The sequence below is a fragment of the Hemitrygon akajei genome, chromosome 11 (assembly GCF_048418815.1).
Source record: "Hemitrygon akajei chromosome 11, sHemAka1.3, whole genome shotgun sequence".
NCBI classification, from domain to species: Eukaryota; Metazoa; Chordata; class Chondrichthyes; order Myliobatiformes; family Dasyatidae; genus Hemitrygon; species Hemitrygon akajei.
This window is the reverse complement of record NC_133134.1, coordinates 160,448,924-160,468,268: the sequence shown is the minus strand read 5'-3', so window position 1 is coordinate 160,468,268 and position 19,345 is coordinate 160,448,924. Positions and strand designations below refer to the sequence as shown.

General features: G+C 45.1%; 1 protein-coding gene across 6 annotated transcripts in view; it reads left to right on the top strand.

Moving 5' to 3' along the window:
* Positions 1-17,578, top strand: part of LOC140736189 (PHD finger protein 20-like) — a 98,926-nt gene extending 81,348 nt beyond the window's left edge. For all 6 annotated transcript variants that reach the window (XM_073062088.1, XM_073062087.1, XM_073062084.1 and 3 more), the window contains 4 exons: positions 994-1,411; positions 1,939-1,959; positions 8,855-9,035; positions 17,041-17,578. In XM_073062088.1, the coding sequence (XP_072918189.1) occupies positions 994-1,411; positions 1,939-1,959; positions 8,855-9,035; positions 17,041-17,183 (763 nt within the window). In that variant the 3' untranslated portion in view covers positions 17,184-17,578. The remainder of the gene's footprint in view (positions 1-993; positions 1,412-1,938; positions 1,960-8,854; positions 9,036-17,040) is intronic.
* The last annotated feature ends 1,767 nt before the right edge of the window (positions 17,579-19,345 follow it).

The window sequence follows — 19,345 nt, the reverse complement described above, 5'->3', positions numbered from 1 at the left end:
CTTGGATTTCTCAGGTTTTCAGAGTTTGGAACTTTGGATAAGTGGTGCCGGACTTATAATTTAAAAAAATATATGTATACATACATAAGTTATCTTATATACATTGATTGTATGTCCATAAAGTGTTGCTAGACAGAAGAGTGTCTGTACATAAAGATGACTGACAGGAAGTGATAAAGTAGTTGTGGGGGGTCTTGGATGTGTGGGTTAGTGGGTGGAGGTGTTGATCAGCCTTAGAAACCTAAGAAGGTTGGCGTCATTCAATGTCTGTAGTGAGATGCTGAAAAATGTTCTATAGGTCAGTTGTGGAGAGCACCCTCTTCTTTGTGGTGGCGTGTTGGGGAGGAAGCATTAAGAAGAGGGACGCCTCACGTCTTAATAAGCTGGTAAGGAAGGCGGGCTCTGTCGTGGGCAAAGTACTGGAGAGTTTAACATCGGTAGCTGAGCGAAGGGCGCTGAGTAGGCTACGGTCAATTATGGATAACTCTGAACATCCTCTACATAGCACCATCCAGAGACAGAGAAGCAGTTTCAGCGACAGGTTACTATCGATGCAATGCTCCTCAGACAGGATGAAGAGGTCAATACTCCCCAATGCCATTAGGCTTTACAATTCTACCGCCAGGACTTAAGAACTTTTTAAAAGCTATTATTAATGCTTTTTGAGATAGTGATTTAGATGCATATCATATTTTTTTTTACTGAGTTAAGTATTGTATGTAATCAGTTTTGCTACAACAAGTGTATGGGACATTGGAAAAAAGTTGAATTTCCCCATGGGGATGAATAAAGTATCTATCTATCTATCTATCTATCTACTGCTTAGGGAAAGTAACTGTTTTTGAGTGAGATGGTCCTGGTGTAGATGCTACACAGCCAAGTCCTTGTTACAAGTCCTGCTCACTTCACTCCTAACTCATTGGGGAAATGTCAGAGGTAGGCTTTGTTATACAGAGGGTTGTAAATGGCCCTGTTCTCTGAATCATTCCCCAGGAATAAAGATCAGCCAGACCTGAAACTCTGGTGCAAGCCTTGGCACGTTTCTCCCTCCACCATCGAAAAGCTGTGGGAGAGGCATCTGGCTCCCAGCGAGGACAGCAACAGCGGCCTCAGCACCAGCACCAGCACGCAGGGAAGGACCCCTAATGGCACGGCTGAGCGGCAGGCCCAAATGCCAGTCATCGAGGAGTCCTATATCACCAGTGAGCATTGCTACCAGAAACCCCGAGCCTACTACCCTGCCGCGGAGCAGAGGCTGGTGGTGGAGACCAGGAATTCCTCCCTGGATGAGGGCTTCGGCCGGATGCGGGAAAACGGTGACGAGGCGCTGGCTGAGAGGTTCGGGAGGAACGTTGATGAAGATTCGGGGCGGACTGACTTCGATCTTCGAGAGCAAGACAGCCTGTGTAAGGTCAGTGACCCCGGAGAGATCTTTATCTGATGTTCTATTTAAAGATTCGAGATTGTTAAATGTCACTTCCTGTACACAAGTGTGAAGGAGAAGGAAATGATTGTCACTCCGAATCTGATGCAGCACAAACACACACAATGAAGATAAAGAACACAATAATAAAAAAAACATATTAAATGTAAAGACATAAGATAGCTTGAGTAGGTAGATTGATTATATGTCCTTAAAGTAACACTAGGCATAAGAGTTTATGTACATAAGGTGACTGACAAGAAATGATAAAGTGATCGTGATGGGGAGGTAGAGGGCTGGGTTAGTGGGCAGAGGTGTTGATCATCCTTATTGTTTGGGGACAGTAGCTGTCTTTGTTTCTGGTGGTCCAGGTATGCCTGCTCTGTAGCATCCCCCCGATGGCTTTGGGATAAACCGTCCAATGCATGGTGGGTGGGATCCTTCATGACGTTACTGGGCCTTTTCCTCCCATCTATCGCAGCAGCCACTGATGTGCTCTTTCTGTCTGTTTACAGGGTGAGAGTGGCACTGGCAAGGTAAGAGTCTTATCGGCCAACCTTATCTGACCCTGAAACTGGACTCTAGGTCTGGAGACACGTGGCCGCATTAAATACGAAACGCTTATTCCTTGGGGACGTCAATAAATCGGGTGACTTTCTATAGCAGAAGTCATAGTTTCACAATATTGGTATGACCTCTGAAATTCCAAATTTTAACACTTTGAATGTAACTTGCTTGGCTGCTGGAAGGATTTGAATGTGTCTCCAGGTCACTAGTCCAACCTTTAGATCCGAATAACCATCACTAATACTGTCTTGTGTCAGTGGGTAATAATAATCACATCACCTCTCCTGTGCACTGTCTTGTGGACTCTCTGTGTTGTTGAGTGGGGAGTGCGGTCTTGAGAGCCCTTGAAGGTAGAGAAACTTCACTAAAAGCACCAAAAAGAGGTGGCGTGTGTGTGTGTGGGGGGGGGGGGGGGTCTTACCATTCCATTTCAAGTTTCAAAGTGCACTTATTGTTGAAGAACATACAAATTATACAACCTTGAGATTTGTTTGCTTATAGGTGGTCGCACATGTTTGAGGTTTGATTTTGTAATCCTCTGTAAAGTCACGCCTCAGCCTCCTCTGGAGAAAAACACCCTGGCCTCTAACTTATACTTCCTGTCCTGGTAGCATCCCTGTGAATCTTTTGTACTTCCTGTCCCGGTAACGTCCGTGTGAATCTTTTGTACTTCCTGTCCCGGTAACGTCCGTGTGAATCTTTTGTACTTCCTGTCCCGGTAACGTCCGTGTGAATCTTTTGTACTTCCTGTCCCGGTAACGTCCCCGTGAATCTTTTGTACTTCCTGTCCCGGTAACGTCCGTGTGAATCTTTTGTACTTCCTGTCCCAGTAACGTCCCCGTGAATCTTTTAGTGAGGTAGTGTTCATGGGTTCAGTGTGCATTCGGAAATCGGATGGCAGAAGGGAAGAAGCTGTTCCTGAACTGTTGAGTGTGTGCCTTCAGGCTCCTTTACCTCCCTCCTGATGGTAGCAATCAGAAGGGGGCATGTCCTGGGTGATGGGATCCTTAATGATGGATGCTACCCTTTGAGCCATTGCTCCTTGAAGATGTCCTGGATACTACAGAGGCTAGTGCCCGTGATTGATAGCAAAGACATGTTTTTCTTGTGGGAAACCCCAATCCAGGGATAATACAGTCCATGGAACCTGCTCCACCATTTGATTTTGGCTGATTGACTAAACTTTTGATCCCAAATGTGGCTTAGAGTCATGAAGTTGTAGAGCCAGAGAGGGGTTGGGGGGGGGGGGGGGGGGGGGAACAGACCACAGACCCTTCAGCCCACTAGTTCATGCTATCACCTTTGCCCATCAGTACTAACCACATAGGACCATAGTTTTACTCTTATTGTGTCATTTAAAAAAATTTGTGGATCCCCTTCTTATCACAATAAAGCTGCATTTTATTCCTTGAGACTAGCATGTTCTGTATTCCAGCCACTTTCTGTTCAATTCCTTTTGTTAGATTACCTTTAAGTTATCATCACCCTGGGGAAATTGTTTAGTAATTGTCCGTTCCTGTTAGTGTAATGATGCTGTTCTATAACAAGACAACAGAGCTATGGTTGCCATATCGACTGTTTTTTGTGTATTTATGATTGTGAATGTCTGTAAGAATGGAACCCCTCATTACCTCGTGATGGCATGTGTGTAAAACATTATCTAAGCCACAGTGCAGTCACAGATGCATTTCAGCTCACTACAACAGAAGGAAGAGATGGTTGCACTGAGAGAGTGTTTCACCAGATTATCGCCCTGGATAGTAAGCTCCAGCTAAGAAGAGGGATTGGATTTGTTTTCCTGTTTTACTGCGACCTGACTTGAGTGTACAGAATTATGGTGTGAGCAGGTTATGAGAAACTCCCCCCTCCCCCCTTTTCCTCTGCAGGCCTCAATAGCAGACAAAGGATTGATAGCCCAATTGGAAAAGTCTAAAAACAGCTGGATAAATCTTACATTAAAAGTATGGCAGAAGGTGGCTAATTTATGTGGAATTAATAAGATGTTAAAACTTTTTAGATGGTGTGCATATGATACCGAATTTCTTCCCAACAGAGTAGATAAAAGATTTGAACTATGGATAAAGAAAGGTCTTACAACTTATCTCTCATTTACACAGAAAAGAGTATTTCAAGATTTCCAATCCATACAGGACAAACATGGCCTAGAACATAATGACTTTTTAGGTACCTTCAAATACGACATTATGTTAACCAGAGTTGTAGATATACAGATTTATCAACAGTATAATTAGAATTTTTCAAGATTCTGATTTCAGCTTACAGTTCAATGCCAAGTAAATAAATTTCTCGATTATACAATGTACTCTTAGATGCTAAAAATGAAAACACATTGTATATTAAAGAGAAGTGGGAGAAAGAAGTGAGGTTGGTACTTTCAGAGGAGGTTTGGGGGAAAATATGCAGCTTTCAGTGGTCTTCGACTAACTCTTTGATTTGGAGAGAACATTGTTGGAAAAATATTATAAGATACTTCAAGACCACATATCAGGAAAAATATAAAGACACAAACGTGATGGGTTGGAGAAGGTGTGGCTCCAAGGAGGCAGATCATTTCCATATTTTCTGGGATTGCCCTAAATTAAGTTTATATTGGAAAGGTATCCATAGAACTTTAGGTCAGGTATTTAAGACCTCTGAACTTTGCGACGCTCTATTTAGGACATGTACTGTTTTTGGATCAGAAAACAGACAAAGTTGCTACAGGTCCTCTTAGCGGCAAGTAAGAAATCAATCACCAGAAAGTGGCTAAATCCAATATCACCTACATTAGAAGATTGGCATGAAATTATTTTGGAAATAATTAAAATGGAAAAGATGACCTACTCTTTGAGAATTCAAAAAGAAAAATTTGATCAAATTTGGAATAAATGGATTGAATTTATAACCCCAAAGCGAGCAGACTCTGGTTGACTCTCCTAATGATTTATACAGCTTTTTCCATCAACACAGTAATATTGCTAATGTAAGCACCCTTGGTTTGATTGTTTACTGTTTTTTTTGAAAATAGGGAATTAACTCAAGTAAAGGAAAAGACTTGGGAAAGGGGAAAAATATGAAAAAATTAAGTAAATAAGTACATAGGGATTGGATAATTATGTTTGGGGGTAGGAGCAAACATGAACGAGTTAGGATATAAAATCCTACAATGGTAGTTACATAGGATTACATATAATATTTTGGACCAGAAGTAATGGTTCAGAAGAGATACATGGAAATTATTATTAGTCCACTATTATTACTATTTTTCTTAACAATTATTATTGTCATTGCTTAGTCTAATAGGGTGGAATTACAACTGCACATAATTATCTATTTAAGTGCCTTATTACTTTTTATATTATCTCAATGTTTACTTACAAATGTATAAAGAATTATAGATTAAAATTAAATTTTAAAAAAAGAGAAACTTTCCCCCATAACAAAGGTGTCCATAAACAGAGCGGATGGGTAAGTAGATTTAGGGAGGATTTGAAGAAGAAATTGTTCACCCAGAGGTTGGTTGAGATCTCGAACACACTGCTGGAGGTGGTGATAAAGGTGTGTAGCCTCACAGTGTTTATGAACGGTGTTAGGGCGGCATGCAAGTGTGGATGGTTAGAATAACGCTACAACACCGGTGACCTGGGTTCAATTCCGATGCTGCAAGAAGTTAGTTTATTTATTTATTGAAATACAGCGTGGAATCGGCCCTTTGAGCTGCGCCGGCCAGCAATTACACAAATTAATCATAGCCTGATCACGGGACGGTTTACAATGATCGATTAACCAACTAGCCGGTATGTCTTTGGGAAGAAACTGGAGTGGTTGGAGGAAATCCACGTACAAACTCCTTACAGGCAGTGGTGGGATTTGAACCCGTGACCCCATAGGTTTCCTCCGGATGCTCCTGTTTCATAGGTAAAGGTTAGCACTACTTGTCACATGTACATGGAATACACTAAAATGCATCGTTTGTATTAACGACCAACACAGTCCGAGGATGTGCCCTTACAAACGGTGGCAGGAATTGAACCCCAATCGCAATTGCTAGCATTGTAAAGCATTATGCTAACCGCTCTACTGCTTGCCGTCCACGTACGGGTTGGTAGGTTAATTGGTCACATGGGTTTATTGAGCAGCAGCGGCTCTTTGGGCTGGAAGGAATCGTTACCGTGCTGTGTCTCAAACAAGAACAATTGATTTGAAATATTAAGGCATATAAGGATGAGTGCTGAGTGCTCAGAAATGGAATTGGGCATTTAGCTATGATCACAGTGACCTAAAATTGGCACAGTAGCGTAGCAGTTAGCACAATCACTTTACAATGCCAGCTGTAAGATTGGGGTTGTGTGAGGAGCTTTGTACATTCTTCCTGTACAAATGTGTGGGTTTCCTCCGGGTGCTCTGGTTTCCTCCTATATTCCAAAGGCTTGCAGGTTGTGGGCGTGCTGTGCCGGATGTGTGGCGACACTTCGACAATCCTCGCTGATTTCATTTGATGCAAACAACTTATTTCACTTTTTCCAATGTGCATGCGTCAAATAAAACTAATCTTTATCTTTGCTTTATGACATTTGAAAGGCGTTTCGGCAGGTAAACGAAAGATGGAAAGCTCAGGGATATAAGGACAATGCAGTCAAACGAGACTCGCTTAGATGGCCATCTTGTTCAACAGTCTTGGATTAGCATGCAGATGTTGGGCAGAAGGGCCTTTTGCCATGTTGGATGGCTGTGACTCTTGTGAATCTGCATGGGAAGGTACAGAATGAGGTCAGGTGTAGCAATGGAGGGATTCAAAAACAAAATTTAATAAAGTGTTTCTGGAGCAGAAGCTTGTGTGGGTCACTGAGCACACAGGCGGTGATCAGATCAGACAGGATACAAACGTGTTTACATCAAGTAAAAGATTTGCCAATAGATTTGAGGCAACAAATCTTGGGATTTGTTCTACATGAGTAGCTCCTGCCGCCTGTCGCTTCAGGAGATTAACAAGAGACACAGATTCTAATAACCGAGCATCTGTTGTAAACAAAACAACGGCCACAGTTCAGCAACTCAGTTGGCTGCAGGCAAAAAGAACCGGGCTTTGCTTTTCATCAGCAAATATTTAAAGGCCGGATTCTTAATTACATCAAGAGATTGAGCAGCTAAAGAAACAACAGTATTAGGTTCCCTTTGGTGCACCCGTTGGTTCCCACATCCCAAAACTGTGTGGGCTGCTGGGTTAATCGGCTGCTGTACGTTACCTTTCATACATAGCTGAGTGGGAGAACCTTGGCGGGGAGCTTTTCTATATATTTATTGATTGAGAAACAGTGCTGAATAGGACCTCCTGGCCCTTTGAGCTGCCCAGCCCAGCGATCCCCCGGATATAACCCTAGCCTGATCATAGTCAATTTACAATGACCAATTAACCTATCGACTGGTACATCTTTGGACTGTGGGAGGAAACCGGAGCACCTGGAGGAAACCCTCGCAGTCACGGAAAGAACGTACTCATTACAGACAGCAGCGGGAAATGAACCCGGGTCACTGGTACTGTAAAGCATTGTGCTAACCAGTACGCTACTATACAGCCCCAATGTGAGGTACAGAGAGATTTCAAGATGGCGCTCATGATACACGGCATCTCACTAAACTTCTGGATATACTCTTCTGACCTACTATCGCTGCAGTATGCAGCCTATAATTTCCCTTTAAGCAATGTACTTTAAAATCATGGGGTGGCAGGATGGAAATGTGTCTCTACCCAAAGAATGTTTAAGGTGGTCGGTTCTTCCCTCCGTTAGCCTGCAGGTCACCCTTGGGCAAGGGGTAACATCTGCTCTTCCCCCCCCCCCCCCCCCCCCCCGATCAGGGTCACGTGAATCCACGGGATCAGGTGGTGGACGGTCGTATGAGCAGCCGGTGCATATCACAAGTCCTGGTTATGTGACCACTGACACCAGGCAGACAATCTCTGAAGAGTATTGATAATGGCTGGGGTCTCCCGTCTTGTAAAGACACTGAACAATGGCAAACCACTTCTGCAGAAAACCTTTCCAAGAACGGTGATGGTCAAAGATCATGATCATCTATGTCATACGACACGGCACGCAACGAATGAACTTTTAAACTGGCCAAACGTACAGTGTGTTGTCTTTTGCACTTTGGTCCTTTGTCCATCTTCACTGTGTGCTGTTTTTCATTGATTCTGTTGTGTTTCTTTGTATTTATTGTGATTGCCCACAAGATAATGAACGTCAGGGTAGTATATGGTAACATATATGTTCCTTGAGAATAAATTTACTTTGAGAAGACAGCCAGTATCCTTTGCCCAGGGCCGAAATGCCTAGAGGGTATGCATTGAAAGTGAAGAGGGTGAGAGATTCAAAGGAGATGAGTGGGGAAGTTTCTTTTTCACAGAGTGGATGCATGGAATGTTCTGCCAGAGGGGGTAGACACACTAGAGGTGTTTAAAAGGCTCTCAGAGCATGCAGAAAAGACCCTGTAGTAGGCAGAAGGGGAAGAAGATTCCAGATGAAGATGAGCTTTATTTGTAACATATAGTGAAATGCATCAGTGACCAGCACAGTCCAAGGATCTGCTGATGATAGCCCACGAGTATCAGCATCTTTCTGGCACCAACGTGGCACACCCACAACTTACTACCCCTAACCTGTATGTCATTGGAATGTGAAAGGAAACCGGAACAGCCACAGGGAGAACAGGGAGGGCTTGCAGACAGTGGCGGGAATTGAACCAGATCGTTACACTAACCATTACCCACTAACTAGCGCTTAATTACTAGTTCTGAACAATGTTGTGGTCCTGTTCTGTGTTCTGTGATTCCACTTTAACTCACCCCTCTGCCCCCCCTCTCAGGTTCGGGGTACTGAGTCAACGGCGGAAGTGCAGAACGAGGAGAGCCGGGGGCCGAAGGAGTCCGAGGAAGGGGGAGACAGTGACCCCCAGCTGCAGTGGCAGGTCAACCTGCTGGCGCACATCGAGTCCTTGCAGGACGAGGTCTGCCACCGGATGGACTTCATCGAGAGGGAGCTGGATGGTGAGCTGAGGTGTTGGTCTGTCGTAGCTCGTACGGTGCAGGTGGGAGGGCGGTCAGCAGGGAACCAAGCACACAGGACTGGAGGAACAGTTCCCCCTGTTCTGATCCTTTCCTGTGCTTACTGGAGTTCAGAGGAATGAGTCGGGAATGGAGGGATGGAGGCCATATTCTGGCAGATACATTGGCAAAATGGCCAGCACGTGGGCTGTACAAGTCATATGAAGCAAGGTTAGCAGACCAGGGACTTTACTCTTTGGAGCGTAGAAGAATGAGAGGGGACTTGATAGAGGTCTACAAGATTATGAGAGGCATAGATAGGGTGGATAGTCAGTACCTGTTTCCCAGGGCACCAATAGCAAACACTAGAGGGCATATGTACAAAATTAAGGGAGGGAGGTTTAGGGGAGACATCAGGGGTAAGTTTATTTTTTACACAGAGGGTTGTGAGTGCCTGGAATGACTTGCCAGGGATGGTGGTGGAGGCTAAGACATTAGGGGTATCTAAGAGCCTCTTGGACAGGCACATGGATGAAAGAAAAATGGAGGGTTATGGGGTAGTGTGGGTTTAGTACTTTTTTTTAAGGATTATATGGGTCGGCACAACATGGAGGGCTGAAGGGCCTGTACTGTGCCGTAGTGTTCTATGGTTCTATGTTGAGAATGATCCCAGAAATGAAAGGGTTAATAAATGAGAAGCACTTGATGTCGTACTTGCTGGAGTTTAGAAGAATGAGAGTAGATCTAATTGAAACCAAACAGATATTGAAAGACTTAGACAGAGTAGATATGGAGAGGTTGATTCCTATAGAAGGTGGGAATCTCGGACCAGAGAGTACAGCCTCACAATAGAATCATATCCCTTCAGAATAGAGATGAGAAGTAATTTCTTTAGCCAGGGGTTGATGAATTTGTAGAATTCATTGGGTATATTTAAGCTTTGCTTAATGGTATTTGTCCATGGCATAAAAATGATTGGGAGCCCCTGATTTAAATGGACGTTGATAGGTTCCTGATTAGTAAGGGTGTCAAAGGTTACAGTGTGGAGGAATAGGGTTGACAGGAAATTTAATCAGCCAGGATCGAATGGCAGAGCCTAATTCCACTCCTATGTCTGAAGGTCTTGTCAAGTGTCACTGAATGAGATGGGACAAGTTCCTGAGAGGACTCAATAGGGTAGATGGCGAGATGTTTTCATTTGTGGGAAATTTCCAGAATATGGAGAATAATTACAAGATAACTAACTTACTGCTCGTTCTGCTGCTGGTCTTTAATAATCCCGTTATCTCAGGCCAGTGTCTGGGTGAGCTGGTTTGAACCAGAGTCAGATAGACCAAAGGAAGGGCACCTGAGACACGAAGTTGTGTAACCCTTGGATTACTTCCAAAGGAAATTCTAGCACAGACGAGCTCAAGCCAACAAGATTGAAATGCAACATTTGAACTGATAGGGAACAGTATAAGAATTAGGGGCTTCAAACACAATGCAGCGAGAACTCCGGAGACTAACTGTCGCAAAGAATAGCCCCAGGCCTGGGTCTGGGAGAAGGATCGATCATCTGGCCAATGGGAGCTCTCTGTTTTGGTGTTATAAACTAGAAAAGTGGTCTGAGGGAACAGTAGAATTCATGTCTTAGGTTGTTGGCCTAGGGTCAACGTAGATACATTGTCTTTTATGCAGAGACAATGAAGTGCAAGGTTTGATTAAGAGTTGTGTAGAGAGCTGTCTAACCCAGATCAGTTGATGAATTGTCAGCAAAGATGAGAGAAGAGAGATTTAATGAGAACCCGATGGCAGCTCTATTTTTTACGCAGAATGTGGAATGAGGAAGTTGTTGGGGCAGGTACAGACAGATTGATGGGGAAAGTTTAGAATAAAGGTCACCAACCTTTTTAAGCCCAAGATCCCCTATTGACCCCAGATCAATTAGTTACATGCATGCGCACCGGGGCAGAAAAGACAGGAAGTAAAACCCCGCAACCCGGAAGTAGAAATAATTAATATAAACACTAGGGGTACCCGCTTTTTTTTTGCACTGAGTACCGGTTTAATATTGACAATATTCTTGCGGACCGGCCGACGGGTGGAGAGGGGATGTTAAACACGACGAGAATACAGCGATACTGGAAGCAGGTTCCTTATGTCCAGTCTATTCTGCAATTTAGTTTTCGCAGCTCTCGGCACTTAGCTTCTGCTCACGTTTTTTTCCGCTGAAAAAACTGGGTTTGTCTTTAAGTGCAGGGTGCTTGGACTCAGGGTACTGAAGCAGTTTTGAGGGCTTCATTGCCTCTTTAGACAGCCTCTGGGCCCGAACTCCAGCCTCCCGCCCGCCGCCAGATGCCTTGGCCAGGTGCGGTTGGTCGTGGGTGGGGTGAGAGGACAAGGTCAGGGCCAAGGTCCCCATGCTGGGGCCATGGCGGTCACAGTCCGGAGAGAACGAGCGGCTGAGCGAGGAGAGCAACAGGCCCAGGCCCGTGCCCGCCCCCCTTGTAGGATCTATCGGCCGACAAAAGTTTGTTTCAGTAGATCGCAGCGAGGTAGCTGCTCTGATACTTATGAAACCCTGAGCCCAAATTAGGTCGTCTGCGAATATTTTAGCACCGGCTTCCCCACAAATATTTGGTGTGCTAAACAGGTTTAGAGGCGGCGCCCATCTGTCCATGCTCCAGGCCAGTAGCAACGGCACTTCCTGCCAGCCGCCCGAAGCCAACCAGTGATCCCTTGCGCGAGGGTGTCTCTGCGTTTAGGTAACTGATGATCTCGCGTGTATTCAAGTTCAACAGTGGGCGTGACAGGGAATGAGGAAAGGTGCGGCTGACTCATATCGTTTCCTCGCGGCCCGGTGGTTGGGAACCACTGAAGTACACTGTGTAGTGCGTGACGGGGGAGCTACTCACATGCTCACTGGGCAGAATGGAACTAAAACCCCACAACCCGGAAACACCCGGAAACAGTCTCTCAACAGTGTGCATTTATTTTTCATTTTTTTTCAGGATCTACTGGGAAAGTCTCAAAGATCGACCAGTCGATCACTATCGACGGGTTGGCGACCACTAGTTTAGAAGGTTATGGGCCAAATGTTGGTAGATCAGACTGGCTTGGATGGAGTCTTTTGGTCAACATGAATCATTCGGGCCAAAGGGCCTGTTTCTATGCTGTTTGACTCTAGTGTGAAGTACTTAAAGTGAGGGGTGGAAAATGTTGAAATGTTTGGGGAATTAAGGGTGATGAGAAACTGGCACAGTTGAGGGGTAGATCAGCCACGATCGTATTGAACAATGTGGCTGTCTCAAGATTTCCCAGGACTTGAGGATTTGAGTTGTAAGGAACGGCTGAATAGTTTAGGGCTTTATTCCTCAGTGTAGAAGAAAGGGGAGACAGAGGTATAGTATACAAAATTTAGACAGGGTGAATGCAAGCAGGCTTTCTCCACTGAGGTTGAGTGAGACTAGAACTAGAGGTCATGGGTGAAAGGTGAAATATTTAAGGGGAATTTGAGGGAGAACCACTTCACTGAGAGTGTGGAATGAGCTGCCCACTGAGAGTGTGGAATGAGCTGCCAGTGGAAGTTGTGGATGCAAGTTTGATTTCGAAACTTGAGAGAAATTTGGATAGGTATTTGAATTGAAGGGGTTTGGAGGGCAATGGTTAGATACAGCTTGATGGGGACTGGGCAAGTTAATAATTTGGACCAGACTAGATGGGCTGAAGGGCCAGATTCGGCGCTGTAGTTTTCTGTGACTCTTAGGCCAAGTGGCCTACTGTTCCTTCTATTCTCTTGTGCTCCAGTGAGCGACTGGTTTAAAAAAAATCTATTCAAAATCCTTGGCCTTTTAAATGGAAATATTATTGACCTATTGTCAACTGATTTGGTTAGTCAATTCACTACACAACTCTAAACTAATTAAAGTATGAACTTTGTTGCCGCTGCACAAATATCAACGTAACTATGTTGACCCCAGGCCATTAAGTCAAGTCATGAATTCTATTGTTGCCTTTGTACCATCAGTCATTCAACTTATAACACTGAAATAGGGGGTCTCTGATTGTCCAGACAACTGATCCTGCTTCTCCCAGCTCCTTCTTTGTGTGTTAGTCTCCGGAGATCTCATTGGCTCTTGTCCAAGTCAGCATCATTTTATTCCCCTTCTCGCAAGTAACAACTTGTTATTAATGTCTCTTTCTTTGTTCTCCCTGAATGACAACAGCTCAGACAGTTTGTAAGGCTCAGGTTACCTGGGTCACAAATACGGACTGTCCCATTCATAAATCTCCAGCTTCTTTCTTACCAAAGAACATCTCACGAATAACATCTTATTTGGAAATGATCTCGAGTTCAGCAGATCATCAGTAGAGGCCTCATTGTGTCCTCTTTTATGTGGTTTTATCCAGTTATTCCTGAGCAAAACCAGTTCACAAAATGGTGGCCGCGGAGCAGTTGCCAGCTTTCATGGCAAGAGCAAAGACATTTGGTTTGTCTGCTTCCGCTGACCTCGATTCATTCCAGTTAAATGTTTTCTTCCATATTTTAATTCCTTCATGACCAACAGTATAGAGTGAGAAATGAGGTGACTTCAAAGGCCCAGTGTCAGCTTGGAGGACAGGGAAGAGAAAGTTTCAACTGGGGGCATCTGTTCCTTCCTGCTGTTTTCCTCAGAACCAGCTCTGGGAGACTTGTTGGACATGTTCAGAGGAACTGTGCTCTGGGGATCCCTCTCCAGGCTTCTCCCCATCTCAATGGCCTCCATTGTTGTACGCATTCATAATGTTTCCAGATTAAATCATTCATCTAAAATGATGTTTTTTATTTTTGTTTCAATGTCATTAGTATTAATTTCACTTTCCTCTCCCTTCTCTTGCTCAGAGATGGCTTCCCTTTATGGGAAGCTGGATTAGTTGTGCCTGTAGGTGAAATTAAAGCCCAAGTTTTGGTATTTACTGAAGAATATAAATGTTGCCCCTTTCAGTTCTGTTCAGCATTCAGCTGCACAGTTACAGATGCCAACAGTTGGACCAGTGTATCAGTCAAGAATAATCCCCAAACTGATACTCTTCCTCCTACTCCACCTACCCCTTAATCATAGGGAATGTTGAATATGTCAGGTCTGTTCCCTAGAATGTAGAGAAATGTGGGCAGATTTGATAGAGATAGAGAAAATTACAAGGGGTATAGACAGGGTGAATGCAAGCAGGCTATTTTCACTGACGTTGGGTGAGACTAGAACTTCATTAAGTGTGGAACGATCTGCCACAGAAAACGGTGGATGCAGGTTCAATTGCAACATTTAACAGAAGCTTGGACAAGTATATGGAGGGCTACGGTCCAGGCAATGGTCAATGGGACTGGGAAGAATAACAGCTCAGTGCAGACTAGATGGGCTGAAGGGCCTGTTTCTGTGTTGTAATGCTCGAAGACTCCGGTTTACTGCAGGAAATTGTAGTTACATTGCAGAAGCAGGATTAGACTGATCCCTCGTGACTGCTCTTGTATTCAGGCACAGGGACACTTCCCTGCACCAGCTTCGTATCCATTGTTCCCCTCACGTCGGAGAATTCAATCCATCCATCTTTCTCTTCAGCAGTCATGATGCACTTGTTGGACTCAATGGTCAGGATGCGGCAGGAATAAGGGAACTATGGAATCATTGCTAGAATCTGAATCATGTTTTACTCACTGCCATATGTTGTGAAATTTATTGTTTTGTGGCTGCAGTACAATGCAATTCGTAATCAAAGACTAAATTACAATAAGTATTTTTTTAAAAATCAAAAACGGTAGTGCAAAAAGAGAGGGTCATTCTAGCTTTGTAAAGGGTGGGATGCATTACTGACATTGCTGTTTTGCCAGAAACCAGGTTACACTCCAGGTTTAAAGTAACTTTATTATCGAAGTACATCTATGTCACCATTTACAAACCCGAGATTCATTTTCCTGCGGGAATACTCAGCAAATCTATACAGGTGTTCCCCGCAATCTGAAGGGAGAGCGTTCCTATGAAACCATTTGTAAACCGAAATGTCGTAAAGCGAGGAAGCAATTACCATTAATTTATATGGGAAAAATTTTTGAGTGTTCCCAGACCCAAAAAATAACCTACCAAATCAAAGCAAATAACACATGAAACCTAAAATAACACTAATGTATAGTAAAAGCAGGAATGATATGATAAATATACACCCTATATAAAGTAGAAATATTGTATGTACGGTGTAGTTTCACTTATCAAAATTGGGAAGACAGCGAGCCAAAATCGATTTGGAGAAAAAAATCAGCACGTACATGCAGACGCAAACAACTGCCCGCACAAGGTTTCACGGTCGTAGTCTTTCTCGGGGTAAACACATGTATAAAGCGGGCGTCATTTTTTTGTAAAAGCGAAAATCCTCTTTGGTTAGCGAAAACAGGTACTAATGTAGGTCTTTCATAACAGCGAGTTGTCGTAAAGCGAGCGTTCGGAAACGGGGGCCACCTGTAGAATAGCAACTATAATGATCAGTGAACGACTGCCAAACTAGGGCTTTCCAGCTGAGTGCAAGGGACAGCAAGCTGTGCAAATGCAGAAAGAAGAAGCAATGATAAATAAATGAGCAAAAGGAGGGCACCCCTACCCCCTACTACTGCCCTGCACACAGTACTGTGCAAAAGTCTTACCCACATACAGCTAGCATGCCTAAGACTTCTGTACCGTACTCTATTTGTCAGTCTGGAGCAGAGAGCGAGTTCCTAAATCTGGTGTGAGCGAAGGATGTTTCGAAAGACAAGGGTGGAGTGCTGCGGGAGGGGTGTGGGGCAGGTGTCAGAGAAAGACTGCCCCGGGGGGGGGGGGGGGGGGGGGGATGGGGATGGTGGCATAGGTGTCGACACACCAGCCTTGAGACACCAGATAAGATAATTTGATTCCAAACAATTGGTTTATTGATCATTACAGAATGTCTTTCTGGTGCTCCCCGCTCCCTACCCTTTCCCTTCCCCTTTTCCCAACCAGGATTCCCCTCTCCCTGCCCCCTTCCCACTCTCAGTCTCCACAATAGAGACCATATCAGAATTAGGATTATCATCACTCACACGTGTCATGAAATTTGCTTTTTTTGCAGCAGTACAGTGCAATACACAAAATTACTACAGTATTGTGCTGGCAATTGTGTCAATGCAGCAGAGAATTGCCCACATTTTGGTGTGGAATGCCTGTGAAGGGCCTGTCACCATGCTGCATCTCTTAAGTAAAAGAAACAGACAGACAAGATGGACTCTTGACCTCGTGAGATCTTGCACTTTATTATCTACCTACACCGTACTTTCTGTGTAACTGCTGCACTTTTTTCCTGCGTTCCGTATGCCATAAGGCATAGGAGTAGAATTCGGCCTTTCAGTCCATCAATTACCTTGTTCTACCTTCAGAAGGAATTCAGTAGAATGAGGGGGTGACCTCATCGAAACCTATCGAATGTTGAAAGGCCTCACTAGAGTGGACGTAGAGATGATTTTTCCTATTGGTGGTGAGTTTAGGATCAGAGGGCACAGCCTCAGAATATAGAGATGTCCATTTAGAAAAGGGATGAGAAGGAATTTCTTTAGCCAGAAGGTGGTGCATCTGTGGAACTGATTCACAGGCAGCTGTGGAGGCCAGTTCATTGGGTATATTTAAGGCTGAGGTTGATACGTTCTTGATTAGTGAGGACATGAAGGGTTGTGGAGAAGGGAGGAGACTGGGGCCGAGAGGGAAAATAGATCAACCATGAAGAAATGACGGAGCAGTCTTGATGGGCCAAATGGTCTAATTCTGCTCCTATGTCTTATTGTCTACCTCAATGCACTGCTGAATGACTGCATCTGTATGAACGGTAGACAAAATAAGCTTTTCACTGCATCTTGGTACATGTGACAATAGTAGACCAATTCTGTTGAAGAGGTCTTCTGTGAGAGTGAAGATGAAACCAGGGAATAGATTGTAGGCAGGAGCAAGCACTTGCTTGTGAGTGATTCCTTCTCCTCTGTTTGACCCCCTAGTATTGGAGAGCTGGCTGGACTACTCTGGAGAGCTGGAACCTCCCGATCCTTTGGCGCGACTGCCTCAGCTCAAGAACCGGATGAAGCAGCTCCTCGCGGACTTGGGCAAGGTGCAGCAGATTGCTTCCTACTGTCCTGTGTGAGCGGTGCTTCGAACACTCTCTCCCCATCCACAGGTCACTCTCCCCGTGCGAGCCAGGACCAGCGCCAGACGGAAGCGACTCGGGTTTGGTGCCGATGTTCAATCCGGACACCAGTTTGCATTCTCATTCATGTTGCCTGACGTTTCTCGTCGGTTCTCGGAACCTTTCGAACCTTTCTCGGCTTTCCTGGATATCGGCGGAAGGAAGCGGGGAGCCTCGGCCTCGGTGGAGGGGGTGGTCTGTGAGCCACTCGTCAGCCAGCATACGTCTCCCGCATGCCGCGTGTTGCTTGGGTCCAGCTGTGTCTGAACTTGCGATTGTGCCAGGCCATCCAGGAGTGATGAGAGGGAGGGAGGCTGGAAAAATCACTGTAAAGAATTTAGTACTTTCTTCAATCCCTGTGTCAACCTCTCTTAGTGTTCTGTGTTGTTTTTGTGTGTGGGTGTGATAGTGTCAGGTGCCACAGTCTGCAACCACCGAGTGGAGGGAGGGTCGGAGTGGACACGGTAGGAGGAATGAGGGAATCTGTGCGTGGGGATGATAATTCCGGATCTGCCAGTGCACTCGGGGTTAAGTGCTGCAGTCCCCAAGTGGTTAATTCCGCGCGGCTCATGTCGCAGTCTCAGCCGGTCTCTCGCTTCACCCACGTCGAAGGCAGCCAGGTGGCACGCGGCTGGGATCTCTGCTCCCACCTGCTGCTTCTTGCCGGTGCTGTTTCCCGGTGGCACGCCTGACTGCCGTGTGCATAACCGGGCACCTGAGATGGAATTCCCGACGCAGCTGCGGTGAATGTCGGCTGCAGAATAGCAGGGGAGTGGTCAGGCCTCTCCACATCTGGGCTACAGCTGTTGGCACATCAGTCTTTGGCTCATCGCCAGCTGAGCACTTTGCCCACCCACCGTCCACCGCGGACTCTGTCCAATGTTAGGTATGTGGGTTATGACCAAGGGAAAAAATGGCTGGAATCACTCAGCACTTCAGTGCAAGGGTGTTTATTAAAAATCAAACTTCCAAATTATCAAAAATTGTAAAGAAAACTGGCAAAGTTACAAAAAGATATTTATGAGAAAACACAATAAATAGCTCCATACTCTTTTTATCCAGTAATAACTCCTGGCAGCCCTGATATCTCTCTCTCTCTCTCTCTCTCTCTCTCTCTCTCTCTCTCTCTCCTCTCTCTCCTCTCTCTCCTCTCTCTCCTCTCTCTCCTCTCTCTCCTCTCTCTCCTCTCTCTCCGCTCTCTCCGCTCTCTCCTCTCTCTCCTCTCTCCTCTCTCTCCTCTCTCTCCTCTCTCTCCTCTCTCTCCTCTCTCTCCTCTCTCTCCTCTCTCTCCTCTCTCTCCTCTCTCTCCTCTCTCTCCTCTCTCTCCTCTCTCTCCTCTCTCTCCTCTCTCTCCTCTCTCTCTCCTCTCTCCCCCCCCTACTGAAAGCGATGAGCTCTGTTTATTAGACACGAGGACATATCTTTAATTACCCACAAAGTTAACATAAGACTACACATGAAACAGAATACAATGCACCCCACAATCATATTACAACATAAACAGAAATACTGTATCTTACCTTAAATACAATATTCAAACAACATAAACACATTTCAGCAATGGGAACGTGTATGATATGGAATATTTTGCTATGTATCGTGGGGAAAAATGCCACAAAACTAAACCCTTTAGGACCCATTATGAGAACGTACTAGGGAAGACACTAACGTGTGTTCATTCACCGCAACAACAGCAGAATAATGAGGCAATGTTTGTGCGCATGAGGAGTGTGTTTTCCGTGCGCTCCCTGTCACACCCACCCTCCGCTGCCTTACTACCTGTTCAGCCACGCGCCTTGAGCCCACCTCTCTGGAGACAGTCAAAAATCAATCGCCTCCGGGCATTGCAGATGTTCACAGATGTGTACAGATTGTCAGTAATCTATTAGAAGCCCTGTTTCGTCTCTCCTTTCCGGCAGTTCACGCCTGGCATTCACGTCATTGAATGCAGCCTACCAGCCTGTAGTCCGGGGAGGGGAGCAGCCAGAGTCCTGGCCTCATCCCTCCGGATCAACCTGCAATTCTCCCCCATGCTCCCTCAACTGCTCAGAGGTTCCTCCCAGTCTTCCCTCATTGAGAAGACCAGACTGGTTGTGATCAAGTGGAAAGGAGGTCTACAC